Here is a 17,590-nt window from a genome sequence, read left to right as displayed (position 1 = left end):
GAGGGAACTGATACCCAGGTCTGTCAGTTTCCTGGTGAGTTGTGAGGGGTGGATTGTATTGAATGCTGAACTGAAGTCTATAAACAGCATTCTGGCGTAGGTGTTGTTGTTGTCCAGGTGTGAGAGGACAGAGTGCATTGCGATGGAGACTGCATCCTCTGTGCTCCTGTTCCGGCGGTATGCAAATTGGTGGGGGTCCAGGGTGGGGGGGAGACAGGATTTGAAGTGTGCTAGGACCAGCTGCTCTAAGCACTTAGTGATGGATCAAGTGCTGCATTATCTTTAGTTACATTGATAATATTTATTTATGGTGAAACAGTGGTGGAATATCGCTGTTGCTTTCGTATACATGAAGCGGACATACCTGCGTGGCCGCGATCTAATCCTGTTTACATAAAGTAAACCTGCTCCCGAGCAGGTTTACGCTTACGGCTCTGTTGCTATGGCAGCAAGTCCCGGATGAGCTTCGGGGAACCGAACGATCCAAGATCACGCGAAATCGTCAACAATCAAATCCAGCTAACTTACTTAGCGAGGTACGAAGAACGGGCCCCAGGTCAGAGATACTAAGGTGCCAGGGTATTGAGGGATTTGTAAGTAAGCTCAGAACCTTGGGGCACACAGTGGTTAACTGGAGCAGAGATGGAGCTGAAGTCTCCCATGGTGACAAAGGCAAACTGTGCTCTGTTGGAGAGGTTTGACTGATAGCAAGAGAGCACGGTACCAGTGAGAAGATTATGATTGATTACGCAGGAAGGAAGGATGGTGTGAGGGCTGCAGAGAGGTCCAGGAGGATGAGGATAAGAACAGTCTCAGTGCTGTGTCGTGTTCTGAAGCCAGATTGGAAGAGTTCATAGAGCTCATGGTATGACATGTGTTGATGTGGTGGCCACTGCTCTTTCCAAGGATACACAGGCATGGGTACACCTGCACAGGAACACAACAGGGTCAGTCATAGAATAAAGTGATGCAGTCATCATTCAGGAAACTGCTGAGTTTATAAATTCAGAAGAAAAAAAGATTCTCCAAACAGATGAGGAGATTGATTTAGAAACCAGCGTTTATACCAGCTGTAAATGTGCACAGTTCACTGAATGATGTAAGTTCAGTAAATCTTCTTGATGCTATCTTCAGTTCATGCGTAGACACATTTGTGTATTTGAGGATGACTTTACTTGTTTCAAGAATTTTACATTTGAATATCTGCAGCCACTTCTCATGTTATTTGTGCTCCTTTCCCTGATACAGAAAATATTCAATCATGTGTTTCAGCTGTGAAGTGTTCAGGATAAGACATAAAAGGCAACTACAGGGGATTATCATGTTTAAACTACAGGCAAGTGTCTCGATTAGCTGAGACACTGTTAAGTAACTGAATCCTCATAATATTAATAAAAGAGTATGTTTAAAAAGGCCTCAAGAACTCCTGAAAACTGTGGTCATAAATGTAAAGATGAAAATGCAAAAATAACGGCTCAACGTTAATAAAATAAAACTTCCTGTTACAATTTAAAAGTGGACAGCTCACATGGACAAATAACAAACTCTGACTTTGTGTGTTTATGTGTTGATCTCAGCCTCACAGATCTGTGGAGTCACTCTGTTGTTTTATCCAGAATATTTATATGGTTTAATTTCTTTCATGAAAACACATCTTATTATTTTCAAGTCCAAACATCACCAGGATGCAGTAAATCTTTTGACTCTTAACAGCAGCAATAAAAATCAGGACATCTTCAAATTGACTATATGCTTCCATCAATCTCTAACTTGATGTGTTTATGTGAACAGTTCCCAATAAGCCCACCGTGATCCTCGAACCACCCTTGACTCAGATATACAGCAGTGAGACAGTCACTGTCAGATGTGAGATTCAGGAAAGTGATGGAAGCCATTCGATGTTTCTAATGTCATCAGCCAAGTTAGAACCACCGTCAACATCTGAATACAGAATCAGCAGAGCTACAGAGTCTCACAGTGGAGAATACAAATGCTGCACTTTTACATTGTGCGGTGACATCATCACACTGACTGTATCATGTAAGTTGGACTCATTTCATTCAGTAATATTGTTCTTTGTTTTATCTGTTTTATCTTAGTAGCAAAATCAGTGAGAAACAGTTTTAAATGTGGTGATAAAAAAACACAGTTATCACCAGAGTGAAAAAACTTTGTAACATAAATATTAAACACAGATGTGATGAACTCAGTGTCTTCAATATGTGCATGTGTGTGGTTTTCACCACTGCAGCTCTGAATTATGACACAATTATTGTATTTGTTTGTTTTTAAAATTTATTTTAAGCTGAACAAACATGATCAATAAATACAGAATGAGCAGAGCAGCTGTTTGAAAATACAGATGCTGAAAAAAGAAAAGGCTGATCATCAACAGAGAAGAGTTCTGTTATCACATCACAGCCCTGGTTGGGGTCGGGGATAGCATACAGTATGAATAACATCTGTGTAAATTATGATGACTGATAAATGCTGCTGACTGTGCATTGGTTATGCATCTTTTACATGTGATCATGATCCTTAAAACAAGTCGGATATTTAACAAAAAGGCAGATTAACAAAAAATCTTGATGCTAAGAGCATCCACGATCAACTGGCCTCAGATCAGCTAACAGTGTATAGTTCACCTGTCTCTGCATTTAGGAGTACAGTTTGGTGGCAGAGCGTAAAAACACTCTCACCTGATTCTTGATTCACTCTGATTTTCATCATGTTATATACATCCAGTGTTAGCTCCTGGCTCTCTAGCTGGCTAACAGTTAGCTGAGATACCTGTGCTGTCCTCATGTGTGCTGCTGCCAGTTGTTGATTCTCATCAAATTTGATTTGAAGACAGTTGTTTCCTTCCATCCATCCATTTTCTTAACACACAGTTGTGAGCTCTTAAGCACTTACTGAATTCAACATATTACAAACTTCTTTATTTTTCTTGAATTCTTACTTTTTCTTTTAAAACTTAATTCACTATAAAGACATTATTCCTGAAGCAAGTGACAATCTGATGCTTTCTCTTTTCCTGTAACTTCAACAGCAAGTAAACCCAGAGCCACACTGACAGCACAAAGTTCAGTCATACCAGCAGGGGGCAGTGTGACACTGAGCTGCTCTGTGGAGGGCTCTGCTGGCTGGAAGTTTGACTGGTTCAGACGTGATTCAGAGTTTTCTGGAGCTCAGAAAATAGGAGCTGGAACATCAGAGCACACTATCAGTATTTCAGAAGGAGGCATCTATTACTGCAGAGGAGGGAGAGGAGATCCAGTTTTCTCCACAGAGGACAGTGCTGCAGTTACAATTCAGAAACAAGGTGAGGGTGAAATTTTGTTGTGAAATAAAACAAATTCACGTTTAAATTAAAGTCAGACTTAATATATTTAAATTTATTTTTGGTCCCACATGATTTGTTTCTGTTTAATGTTTATTTGTGTTTGTTGAACAGTTTTGGCTGCTGTGAAACTGCAGCACAGCTGGTCTCAGATATTCACTGGTGACACAATCACTCTCAGATGTGAGATTCAGGGAGGTGAAGGAAAGGTGTGGAAATATGAATGGACAGCACCCAACACAAACAGCCCTCCAACATCCAGTGAATACAGGATCAGCAGAGTTTCAGTGTCCCACAGTGGAGACTACAGATGTCGGGGTAGCAGTGACTATCTCTTAACAGGATGGAGTGATGCCTTCACACTGACAGTTTCATGTGAGTTGGACCATGATTCATGCTGACATTTCATGTTTTCATGTTTACATCTGTCTTTGTCACGATGAGTTGTGTGGCTGGACCCAAGTGCAGGACTCGGAGACAAAACATTAACTTAAATGGCAGCTTTATTTGCTGGTGCGACAAAACTGGGAATACATAAACAAAAAATGCCAAGGAACTAAAGAGCTAGGAATACTAGCGATAGAAATCAAAACCAAGAGAATCAAAACACATCATGAAATCAAGGATAACTAATACAAACAGGAAAACACTGAGTCCACATACTCAGGACCGTGACAGTCTTAACAGGAAAACTCCAACAATGATCCAGCTGTCTGCAGGCAGCTCAGGACAACAGTTTTTCTCACTGTGCAAACAGAAAGGAGAGACACCATGGAGGCTCTTAAAGTATCAGCAGTTTAACCATCATGTTGTGTTCCGGTCAAATGTTACCGAATTGAAAGTTTTATCGCTGGGAAATTTATTTAATTTGAGCAGATTGACCTAAAATTCCATAACTTTGTCCACAAAGAGGATTTCAGCAGACACTAAAAATCTGCATTACATGAGTTCCTGGTCAAAAATGTTCAATCATTAGAAATGGATGGAGGACACAACAAGACAATGCATATACACACACACACACACACACACACACACACACACACACACACACACACACACACACACACACACACACCTGTCCCCACCTGAAATTCAAGATGGGCTTTCAGCCGAAAATCTCATCAGGATGATTACAGGACCTACAAAATGTTCTGTATCCTTGAGGACATCAAATCTCCGTTTGAATGGTTTCTAACTGTCTATCAAAACCAAAGAGGTAAACTTGAGCAACTTGGAGAAGAAACAGATTTACAAAGCTATTTGGAAGGAGGTAACCCAGAAAGACACTAAAGCACTGTAACGTTGGGTTGTGTTTAGTGGTTGAGAGGAGGCGGCAAAAACACTTAGCAGGAGAGTCAAAAGAATACACACTCACACTGGCGTTGGGAATTCCACAGCATGTTCTTTAATAACCCTTCTCTTCGTCAACCATATAAGCCCGGTTGAACGGCTGCAGCTTAACAAACATAGCGTGCAGTGTTCATACAACCCATAACGTTGCAAACAAAGGTGTCTGGAGAGGTAAAACATAAAATCTGTCCGTCCTCATGCACTAGCGTGCAAGCACATGTCCACACAATCACAGAGAGCAGTGGTGCATACTGATGACAACATTAACCCTGGACTTGGGTTGTCTTAAAGAGACACCACACCATTGTGACTGTTACAGCATATATGGGTCTTTTGATTTTGAGTGATGTGTACAGATCCAGAAATTAATTTACCAGCAGTTTATGAGATGCAGAGTAGTGGGACAATTTTTCAGGCCATCATGTCACCAGAGAAGTTTTACATGTTGTTGCAGGTGATTAACTTTGACAACAGTGATACAAGACCACGGCGTTGTTGACAAGACAAATCTGCAGTGATCAGAAAGGTTTGGGACAAGTGTGGAGCAGCAGCCACTCATCCATATCCCAAGTCTAAACGTGACAGTGGATGTGCGTCCGGTTGCTTTAGGGGATGCTGCCCTTTCAAACAGTATATGCCAAACAAGCTTCTAAATATGGCATAAAGATTTGGGCAACATGTGATGCCAGGACAAATTATACCTGGAACATGCAGGTTTATACTGGGAAACCTGCAGACGGTGTTGCTGAAAAGAACCAAGTGAAGTATGTGGATCTGAAGATGATTGGAGGTCTCAGTGACATAAGATGATAATTTCTTCATCTCCTACGCTCTTGGTCAGGAGCTGTGTCAGAAGCAAGTTTAACTTTGGGATCGTTTCCTCTACAAACAAATGAAATATGCCTCATCAGTTTGACCAGCAACACCACAGGTGTCACTTTGTGACTGTATATACATTTTAAATGGTTTAAAAAACAAATGTTCTTGGTAACTTTGACCCAAATGAGTCTGTGATAAACAGCATATTATCTTTTATCTGGTTATTTATTATAGTCAAAATAACCTGAAAATGATGTTTTTCACAACTCAAAGGTGCATAAACTCAGATTAAGAGACAAACAGACCATAAATAACAGACGTTCAAAAACTGTAATGCTCACAAGAACTTAAGTTGATAAAAAGACCAAACACAACAAGTGGTGATAATAAATCTGTTATTATAGTTTTATGTTTTTATAATTTTTATGATGATCTCAATGGAACGGCCATTTTTGACAGAACAAATTGTTTAACAGAAAATGAACACAACATGAGGGTTAAAGAGGAACGTACAGAGATGACAGTTTGATAAGAGAATCATAAATCAGTGAAATATTTAGTTTGTTAAATAGTCCAATGTGTCACATGCAGGGAAACTAATTTCTTTTTGTGTTTGTAGATAAATTACTCTGTGAATGTTTAAAGTGTGATCTGTACTGTAAGAAACGTATTCGTGGTGACGATTTAATGTTTTACCTATTTTGTTTCTTCAGCAGCAAGTAAACCCAGAGCCACACTGACAGCACAAAGTTCAATCATACCAGCAGGGGGCAGTGTGACACTGAGCTGCTCTGTGGAGGGCTCTGCTGGCTGGAAGTTTGACTGGTTCAGACGTGATTCAGTCTCTTCTAAAGCTCAGCTCATGAGAGGAAATGAAGCAAACAGAGTTATTAGTGTCTCACAAGGAGGTCTGTACCACTGCAGAGGAGGGAGAGGAGATCCAGTTTACTACACAGAGGACAGCAGTGACGTCACAGTTCAGGAAACACGTGAGTTTACTTTTTTTTTTTATTTCTGCCAAGCTGAGAGATCATAATGTGATCTTTGATAACAGTTTTATCTCACACCTGTGAGTTTTTTAACCTTGAGATGAGGCAAACTCTGAGTTTTCTGTTCATTAAGATTATTTGTGAAGGTGGGAAATAGAAAAATAGATTTATTCAGTCTTATTTTTGATCTTTATATTTCTATTTGTCTCTAAGTGAAATCGAATTCTAACAGCACATTTGTTATTATTATTGTATGATTCAGTAAAAGCACTAGATGTTACAATCCCTGACAATGCATTTCTTTAAATGGAGAAAATCTTGGGGGATGGCTGTTATGAGGAAAAGCAGCCCAGAAACTTTACCAGTAGCACACATCGTTGTATGCCTCAACCTTCGGTCTTTTACCCAGGCTAACCTGACATTTTTCCTTGATTAGGTTTAGGGATTAGAGATCTGATCTGATTTTAAAATTTGGGACACATCGTCAGTAGTGGACCTTGGATTCATCGGGTGTTTCGGCCATTATCACTAGACACCCTCATCCAAGGAGGCTCTTCCAGCGTTGATCAGGCCCTGGATTGTGTCAGTGGTTTATGTCAAAATTGTAATTTCTCTTCTTCTTTCTGCTGTTTAGTTTTCTACAGTTTATTTTATTCTATCTACTCACTGCAACTGAGAAATACTTACCTCTTTAGCATTTATGGAGCCTCATTTCTTCAAAGGGACAGAAAAGGTGATAGAGAGAAGTAAGACAAGTAAGATAAGATAGGAGAGAGCAGAGAGGAGAACTGGAAGGGGGGGCGCCCGATCTGGCTTCCCACACCTCCCTACCGGATCGGGCTGTACGCTCGACCTCCCCACTGCCTCCCAGAAAAGGGAAGAAGAGCGGAATATTTTCTTTTCTCACGTGGCTAGGTGACTACCTTAGCTGCCCAAGTGATGTCAGCCCTTTTTAGCCATAACAAGTGACTGGTCCTCTCAGCAGTGTTAGCTAATTCTCTTATAGCCTGCTGTTGTGCCTGTCCTCTGATACCAACCTCTCTAAACAGCTTTGCTGTTGTTCTGGCAACAAAGCCCCTGCACCCCACTTCCACTGGGTGCACTTTGATCTTCGAGCCTCTGTCCTCTGCCTCAGCTGCCAAGTTGGCATACTGCAGCTTCTTACGCTTGAATCCTTCCTCAGTTGCTTCCTCCCATGGTACCATCAGCTCAATGATGTACACAAGTTTTTGGGAGTTAGACCAAAGGACGAGGTCTGGTCGCAGAGTAGCTGCTACAATCTCTGTGGGAAAAATTAGCCTCTGACAAATGTTGATGAAAGCCGACGCTCCTCTTGGTTCATGAAAGAATAGAATAGAAATCATGATATTTTTCTGTTCATCATATGTTTCTATTTGTCTCCTAACTGGATATTTTTCTGTGAACAGTTCCCAGTAAGACCACTGTGACCCTTCAGCCATCCTGGACTCAGATATACAGCGGTGAGACAGTCACTGTCAGATGTGAGATTCAGGGAGGTGAAGGAGCTCAGTGGACGTATGAATGGAGAGCAGCCAAGTCAAACACACCTCCAACATCCAATGAATACAGAATCATCAGAGCTACTAAGTCTGACAGTGGAGGACACAGCTGCCGGGGCAGAAGGGACTATTTCTTATCAGAGTGGAGTGATATCATCACACTGACTGTATCATGTAAGATCTTTCATCCAGAGTATCTAAATAAGGAAAAAGCACTTCTTGTCACGGTCCTGGGTCTCCTGACCCAGCGTTTTTAGTTCTTTGTGATGTTTGTATTATTGTACTTGTGTGATTTATTCTATGGTTTCTAGTTTCGATCCCTTGCCCTTCATGTTTCTCTGTGTCCCCTCTGTTCTGTGTAGTCTGTGTCTGCATGTTTGAGTTCCCCTCTGTGTCTTTCGGTTCTTAGAGTCCTCTGCCTTATGGTTTATGTCTCTGTGTTTCTTAGTTGCTGTCTCCACTGTGTCGAGTTCGCGTCTCTGTGTGATCCTTCCTGTTTTACTTTGAAGGTCCGTGTCTTATGTGAATGTGTCCTGCTTTGCTTGTCTCGTCAGTCCTGATTTCTCCCAGCTGTGCCCTCCTTCTGTGTCTCATTCCCCTCGTTACTCCCCAGTGTATTTAAACCCTGTGTTTCTCTGAGTCAGTGTTGTGTTGTCCCTCATGCTGTGTGGATCTCCCTGTGTCTCTCTGTGAGTTTAGTTTGCTTTGTATGACTTTCTCCTGCCAGCGAATAAAGCTGAGTTCTTTGTGTTTAAACTTCGTGCCTGAGTGCCTGCCTTTTGGGTCCAACTCCTGCCTGCCGCACAGCGATTCATGACACTTCTCCTTTCTTACTAGAGATGGAACGATACCACTTTTTTATGTGCGATACCGATATCATAAATTTGGATATCTGCCGATACACTATATCGGATTCTTATCGGTATTTTTTTTTTAATCAATACTTTTTTTTTAATATCTTGCTGCATTTTGTATAAGTTCATACTCAAGTTTAAAAAAACCCAAAATACTAAAGCTATTCTGTTATACCTGTATGGAAAAAAATACACTGCACCCAAAATATTTAAGAGTTTAGCAACACTGATCAATCTAATAAACTTAAACCTACACATTCCTCCCTATTCTGGTATTTTAAAGAGTACTTTGCGGAAATATTAAGCAACCTAACTAATAGGGTTGCCAACTCCCAGCAAAAAACAAATGGGGAACCACCCCCCAGCCTCCGCCTCCCGATGATTAATCGACGTAATCAACTTTAATTTAATGCACGTGTTTAAAAAAAAACAATCAATTATTTTTCCACAATAATTAAATAGATTCAACATCTTTCTTCAACAGAATTGCAGACTGCACAGATGGAAAAAGTAGTATAGCTTACTAGGGTATATTAGACTTAATAGTTACTATATATAGTAATGGACTTCTATACATTTTACATCAGATTAACACTTTGGGTGTAAGATTCAGATCATTATTTATTAAAAGCTAGACATTTTAAATGAGAATATGTCTTTGTGCCCCCTTTTCCCTGTTCATGCCCTATCGGCCCCCCTGGCTAAACTTTGCTAGATCCGCCCCTGCACAGTTACCAGCCGTCAGCTACGTAGAAAAAGATCCTCGAGTAGAAAGTAATATTAAATAAATCCTAACAACAGCTTATCAAGCTTAAACGTGCTGCTGTTGTTCAGCCGCTGGTTTCCTCTTTCTGGTGCAAAGTGGGCCAAAAACAAACAAGAGAGACGGACTCGCCACAGAAAAGCCGATCAGCTGATCATTAAGCAGTTTCATGATTGAAGTAGCAGCAGGAGAGGGAAGGGGAGAAAAGAGGCAGTTGCTCCATATATCGGTTGTTAAGCTTAACGCGGGAACGCTTTACAAACATTCAGAGATGAACTTACACACCTGCTTTACTTCTCTGGGATAACTTCCTCGGAGATGAAATGCCGGTTTGGTAGCGAGGCTCCAAATGTTCAATCAGACTGCTGACAGGTCTTGCACACCATATGATGCATACATGCTCCACCGTGCTAAGGTTATGAGCTGAGTTACCCCATGTCGCAAGTTTTGTGAGGTGCTTTCGTGATATTTAAAGGATCGGATTACATTTTTTATTTCTCTCCGATATCCGATCCAGTAATTTAGGTCAGTATCGGATCGATACCGATACCTAATATCAGATCGGTCCATCTCTATTTCTTACAGCTTTATAACTGTCTTTCATGTTGGTCAGTAAAATGTTTAGTTTTTATTTCAACAACAAAAACCTGAACAGCAGCTTTTTATTCACAGTGAAGAGAACAAAACATATGAGAGTAACTTCTCTGCTGTGCAGCTCTAATACATGAAAGATGAAATGCAGAACAAATGCTGAATCTGTCTCAGCTGCTCCACCACATCCACTAAGAAACATTAAATCCACTGGTCAAAGGAGCTTGCAAAGAAAAGCGTCTGGACTTCTTTAAGTTGCTTGAAGACGTTTCACCTCTCATCCGAGAAGCTTCTTCAGTTCTAAGGTCAAATGGTGGAGAGTCCCAGATATAAACCTAGTGGGAGTATCCCCCCACAGAGGGACAAAAGGACCCCCTGATGATCCTCTAATCACCTGAGCCAAGGTGTGAAATTGGGTGTGGGACCCAATCAGCCAGAGTTTCGGGTGTGTTCATTGTGAAACCTGGCCCCACCTTGTCATGCGAATTCCTGAGGTCAGATGGCCCAGGATGTGAGTGGGCGTTAAGGCGTCTGGGAAGGGATCTCAAAACTGGATTATAGATGGCAGAGAGTTGGTGTCGTAAACCCCCGCCTCTGTTCAAAGATGGTCGCTCACAGTGGACATAGATGGCTTCTTTCACTCCTCTTTCAAACCATCTGTCCTCTCTGTCCAAAATGTGAACATTGGCATCCTCGAAAGAGTGACCTTTATCCTTAAGATGCAGATGGACTGCTGAGTCTTGTCCTGTGGAGGTGGCTCTTCTGTGTTGTGCCATGCGCTTGTGAAGTGGCTGTTTGGTCTCTCCAATGTAGAGGTCTGGGCATTCCTCGCTGCACTGTACAGCATACACCACGTTGTTAAGTTTGTGTTTTGGCGTTTTGTCTTTCGGGTGAACCAGTTTCTGTCTGAGTGTGTTGCTGGGTCTGAAATACACTGGCCATCTGATCTCAGGAATTCGCATGACAAGGTGGGGCCAGGTTTCACAATGAACACACCCGAAACTCTGGCTGATTGGGTCCCACACCTAATTTCACACCTTGGCTCAGGCGATTAGAGGATCATCAGGGGGTCCTTTTGTCCCTCTGTGGGGGGAAACTCCCACTAGGTTTATATCTGGGACTCTCCACCATTTGACCTTAGAACTGAAGAAGCTTCTCGGATGAGAGGTGAAACGTCTTCAAGCAACTTAAAGAAGTCCAGACGCTTTTCTTTGCAAGCTCCTTTGACTACGATGACCTGGATGACTGAGAACCTTCACAGACATTAAATCCACTGATTGTTCCTCATGTGTGTTTTTAACTTAGAAATGCAGCAAATTAAATATGAAAGATTAGTGTTGTGTTTGTGTGATAGTTGTACAGTTTGTTGCAGCTTCACCATTAAAGTTATGTGATATTTATTATTGACATATTTCCACCAAGTTATTTCAACTGGTTTGATTCAGTCATTGACTTTTGTTCTTTTTCTAAACTGAACTGCAGATAAACCAAAGGCCAAACTGAGAGCTGATAACACAGCTGTTCCAGTAGGGGGCAGTGTGACCCTGACCTGCTCTGTGAACCCATCATCATCATCATCTGGCTGGAAATACTACTGGTACAGAGATGAGAAATCCTCTGAAGCCCTGACCACACAAGATGCAGTTTTTCACTCAAATGGACAAATCAGTGTCTCACAGGAAGGACTCTACAGGTGCAGAGGAGGAAGAGGAAACCCAGTTTACTACACAGAGGACAGCCAGTCAGTCAGGATTGGGAAAACTGGTGAGTTTAACATAAATTCAGATAAATTCATGATTAAAGAGGAAGATGAAGAACAAATGTATTAACATTTTTGACATTCATATGGTGGAGTGATATCATCCCAGTGACTCTATCATGTAAGAATTTTTATCCAGTTTATCTGGATAAATTCTCTCAAGCTTTTAATCAGTCAATATGTACTGTTGGCCTTCCAACAAACAAAAAGCCCAAACGTTTTTTTTTTTTTCTGAATTAAATTTGAGGGGAAATTTTGCTTTAAAACCATGAATGAAAGACTCACTTGTTGAAATCCAAATATTACAAATTTGTAAAGGTTTTATTTTTTCTTGTAAATTTTTGTTGTTCTTCTTATACAAAGTTTTTCCTGAAGCAAGTGACAATCTGATGTTCATCTTTTCCTGTAACTTCAACAGCAATTAAACCCAGAGCCACACTGACAGCACAAAGTTCAGTCATACTAACAGCTAACAGTGTATAGTTCACCTGTCTCTGCATTTAGGAGTACAGTTTGGTGGCAGAGCGTAAAAACACTCTCACCTGATTCTTGATTCACTCTGATTTTCATCATGTTATATACATCCAGTGTTAGCTCCTGGCTCTCTAGCTGGCTAACAGTTAGCTGAGATACCTGTGCTGTCCTCATGTGTGCTGCTGCCAGTTGTTGATTCTCATCAAATTTGATTTGAAGACAGTTGTTTCCTTCCATCCATCCATTTTCTTAACACACAGTTGTGAGCTCTTAAGCACTTACTGAATTCAACATATTACAAACTTCTTTATTTTTCTTGAATTCTTACTTTTTCTTTTAAAACTTAATTCACTATAAAGACATTATTCCTGAAGCAAGTGACAATCTGATGCTTTCTCTTTTCCTGTAACTTCAACAGCAAGTAAACCCAGAGCCACACTGACAGCACAAAGTTCAGTCATACCAGCAGGGGGCAGTGTGACACTGAGCTGCTCTGTGGAGGGCTCTGCTGGCTGGAAGTTTGACTGGTTCAGACGTGATTCACAGTTTTCTGGAGCTCAGAAAATAGGAGCTGGAACATCAGAGCACACAATCAGTATTTCAGAAGGAGGCATCTATTACTGCAGAGGAGGGAGAGGAGATCCAGTTTTCTCCACAGAGGACAGTGCTGCAGTTACAATTCAGAAACAAGGTGAGGGTTAAGTTTTTTTGTGAAATAAAACAAATTCAAGATTTTATAACACTTTATAACTATATTTTTTAAATGTATTTTGTTTGCTGTTGATTAGTTTTAAAAAAATTGTGTTTATTTGTTTGTTGAACAGTTTTGGCTGCTGTGAAACTGCAGCACAGCTGGTCTCAGATATTCACTGGTGACACAATCACTCTCAGTTGTGAGATTCAGGGAGGTGAAGGAAAGGTGTGGAAATATGAATGGACAGCACCCAACACAAACAGCCCTCCAACATCCAGTGAATACAGGATCAGCAGAGTTTCAGTGTCCCACAGTGGAGTCTACAGATGTCGGGGTAGCAGTGACTATCTCTTAACAGGATGGAGTGATGCCTTCAGACTGACAGTTTCATGTGAGTTGGACCATGATTCATGCTGACATTTCATGTTTTCATGTTTACATCTGTCTTAACAGGAGCACTTATTGTAAATTGAACACTAGTGTATCACAGTGCAGTAAATTACACCATACACAATGTAAAATACACCATAGCAACCCTCTCTTAGTAAGCCAAAATTATAAAAAATAATAATATAATAAAATGGCAGGTTTTAGTATCAGTTCAGTTATAGGAACAACCAGCAGCACTAATACAGCCTTGTTGCAGGCCTGTACTGATGCTGGAGAACGTAGCAATGTAATAAGATCTCCAAACCGCAGTCTCTTCAGTCAAAGAGCAAAAAATAAATTAAACCTCAGTACATGGTGAAAATGTGCAACACTCACCAGATTAGTCCAGCTAACAGGTTGTCTTCAGTTCCTTGAGAAGCACAAAGATGATGAAGGTGCGTGATCTCCACGTGGTCCACAGGTATTTGTTTTCCTTTCCCACGTTGGCAGAGGTACTCTGAGCGACTCAGGCACTCGGAGTGACTATCTGGAGTTCGTCTGTCATTATCCAGTCCGGTAACGATCCTCTGCAACTTCTTGCTAACTTTTTACAACAAAGTTAGGAAAACAGCAGTCTACAGTAGTCCTTATTAGCAGCTGGGTTAGCGTCACTCTAACTAAAAAATTACAGCGGCTGCAGAAAACAAAATGCAGTCCTGCAGCTTCACACTGAAACATTACTGTGTCTTACCAATTTGCTTACAGGCACAAACTGTGATTTTTCTTGATGAAAAGTCTAAACTCACTTTATGGAAATACATCAAAACATCAAAACAACACGTATTTCCAACAATAGCTGCAGCTACTTAGTTGTAATATTACTCTTATACTATTTTATTTCTTATACTAATTTTTTTGTAATATTTCTATAATAATATAAAAATTTGATTATTTCCATATTTCCACCAAGTTATTTCAACTGGTTTGATTCAGTCATTGACTTTTGTTCTTTTTCTAAACTGAACTGCAGATAAACCAAAGGCCAAACTGAGAGCTGATAACACAGCTGTTCCAGTAGGGGGCAGTGTGACCCTGACCTGCTCTGTGAATCCATCATCATCATCTGGATGGAAATACTACTGGTACAGAGATGAGAAATCCTCTGAAGCCCTGACCACACAAGATGCAGTTTTCCACTCAAATGGACAAATCAGTGTCTCACAGGAAGGACTCTACAGGTGCAGAGGAGGAAGAGGAAACCCAGTTTACTACACAGAGGACAGCCAGTCAGTCAGGATTGGGAAAACTGGTCAGTTTAACATGAAGTCAGATAAATTCCTGATTAAGGAGGAAGCTGAAGAACAAAAGGCATTAACATTTTTGACATTCATGTGTTTTTATTGTACTTTCTTGAACAGTAACAGCCTCAATCAGGCCTGTTGTGACTCTGCATCCAAACTGGTCTGAGATATACAGAGGAGAGACGATCACTGTCAGATGTGAGATCCATGGAGGAGACACTGAGTGGGATTATGAGTGGGAAACAAACAGCATGATAAAAGCTCCAAATCAAAATGAACACAGGATTAGATCTGCTTCATCATCCAACAGTGGAAACTATCGCTGTAAGGGCAGAATGAAAAGTTCACAGCATGAAACAACAGAGTGGAGTGATTCAGTCACACTGACAGTTTCTGGCAGTAAGTAGAGTCATAGTTCATTTAACCTGGAAATAGAAACAGTTTGTAAAAATGTGTTTTTATTAGTACATGTTGAGATATTTGACATGTTTAGATAGTCTCACTCTTAAAGTTCATCATAAATATTTGTGAGTCAACATTTTAGTGACATTGAATTCAGAGTTAAGAGACGAAAGATTGAGAGAAAATCTTTGTTGAACAGATGAACCCCGTCCTGTCCTCACTGTGTCTCCATCATGGCTGAGTCCTGGAGCCTCAGTAACTCTGAACTGTGAGGTTGAACATCCGTCTGCAGGATGGAGCTTCTACTGGTATAAAGCTGTTGCTGATCTATCAGAGAAATCCTCCAGTTATGAGCTGCTACCTGATGGCAGTGGGACTGCACAGGACTCCTACATCATTCATGGACAGACACACACAGCAGGATATGTGTGCAGAGCTGGAAGAGGAGACCCAGAGTATCACACTGATCACAGTCAACCAAAGTTTGTCTGGTCTGCAGGTCAGTTTGATTCTGTTTATCGTTTCATTGAGCTGATATGATGTCATCATTTAATTCACCAACATCTCTCTCACTGTGATAAACCCATTTAAAAACTATTTTGAGAAGAAGAATCAATCTTTTCATTTCTGACATTATAATCCTAACATCTGTGAGCTTTGTCTCTTCACTGCATGTTGTTTCCAGATGTTCATTCAGCAGCGTCTCTCACAGTGAGTCCTGACAGAGTGCAACACTTCACCTCTGACTCTGTCTCACTGACCTGTGAGGGAAACTTCCCTGAGTGGAGAGTGAGGAAGTTCTCTGAGGACGCCCGACTCTCTGTCTGTAGGAGAATGACTGGATCCACATGTGACATCAACACATCAGAGTCAGATACTGCAGTGTACTGGTGTGAGTCTGGATCAGGAGAGTTCAGCAGTGCAGTCAACATCACTGTACAGAGTATGTTATTATACATTTACTTCTTGGATCTGAATGATTTAGACGTCACATGAACATTTGTCCCAGCTTTGCTGTATGTGAAGTCATTTCATGTGGGAAAAATAAAACACATACAGCAGTTTTTAAATACACAAGATCAGATCTTCATGATAAAAAAAGCATTTGTACAATCTGTTCTTATTATTGTTTGTCAGCTTTTTCTCAAAGTGTGCAGCAGCTGATGTGACTGAAACAATTGTGTGTGATTGTGTCACAGATGATGGTAATGGTCCTATCCTGGTGAGTCCTGTTCATCCTGTGACTGAGGGAGCTTCTGTTAGTCTGAGCTGCAGTTTGAGAACACAAAAAATACTTTCCAATGTGTTTTTCTATCACAATGACAAACTTATCCAAAATGATACCCGAGGGGAGCTGAAGATCTCTGCAGTGTCAAAGTCTGATGAAGGTTTCTACAAGTGTCAGTACTCAGGAAGAGAGTCAGCACAGAGCTGGATGTCAGTTAAAGGTGAGCAGGATCAAAACATTTGATGGAGTTTTATAAATGAGTTTTGTTTTAAGGCTTGAAGTCACCTCATTTTCTGAGAAGTTTCCTAAAATTATTTTATGAATTATAAAGTATAATTAAACTTTATTGTTTGTTGTCACAGTAACTGTGTCAGGAGCTGACAGCTCTTCATCTCCTGTGTGGTTGATTGTTGGACTGGTTTTTGGAGTCTCTCTTCTTATTATTCTCCTGCTCTTGCTGTATCGCTGCAGAACGACCAACAGTGAGAACTTTTTCCTTTACTTATCATTATTCAATGAACCTGTGTTCAGAGTTTGACATGGGAAATATGGGACAAGGAACTATATCTGTGTGTTCACACTGACACTTAAAGCCTACCTTCAACACTGATGTCTAGGGCTGAACGATATATCGCATTTGCGATAATATCGCGACATGATCAAGTGCAATTTTCTAACCGCAAAGGCTGCGATTATACTCTGGACATGTCCAAATTCATGGGCTGCATCCTCTTGAGGCCGCATTTGTAGACCGATTACGTCACAGCGACGCGCCGAAGGCTGTCCAAATTACTACCATATCCCAGAATTCATAGCGCGGCCCAGCCAAACTCCAGTTTCCAACAATGGCGGCCGCTACTAAGTTTTAAAATTACTCATACTAATCTTTCTGGGTCACAAAATAAGCTTTTAAAATATTTTCAGGCGAGAAAGTAGCTGTGTAAACATCAAATATCTGCTCGGTTTATCAAGATATCCCATATTTGCAAAAGTGCTTCGACGTTTTCAGAGGCGTCTGCTACCCACCAGCTCGACAGCTAGCCGGGAGCTCGAGGGTTACTGATGCGGCCGAGAACGGCACAACTCCCGGCACATCATTTTCAGATCACCGCGGAGTTTCGCTGCTCGGGTTAA

At 41.0% G+C, this 17,590-nt stretch overlaps 1 protein-coding gene across 1 annotated transcript; it reads left to right on the top strand.

Moving 5' to 3' along the window:
* Positions 1-917: 917 nt before the first annotated feature.
* LOC143416724 (low affinity immunoglobulin gamma Fc region receptor II-like) lies at positions 918-16,994 on the top strand. Its single transcript, XM_076882208.1, has 6 exons — positions 918-921; positions 1,792-1,866; positions 15,428-15,727; positions 15,914-16,169; positions 16,435-16,676; positions 16,819-16,994. The coding sequence occupies exons 1-6, from the start codon at positions 918-920 to the stop codon at positions 16,992-16,994; spliced, it is 1,053 nt and encodes a 350-aa protein (XP_076738323.1).
* The last annotated feature ends 596 nt before the right edge of the window (positions 16,995-17,590 follow it).

The sequence above is a fragment of the Maylandia zebra genome, linkage group LG3 (genome assembly GCF_041146795.1).
Source record: "Maylandia zebra isolate NMK-2024a linkage group LG3, Mzebra_GT3a, whole genome shotgun sequence".
NCBI classification, from domain to species: domain Eukaryota; kingdom Metazoa; phylum Chordata; class Actinopteri; order Cichliformes; family Cichlidae; genus Maylandia; species Maylandia zebra.
This window is presented reverse-complemented; position numbering and strand designations above follow the sequence as displayed.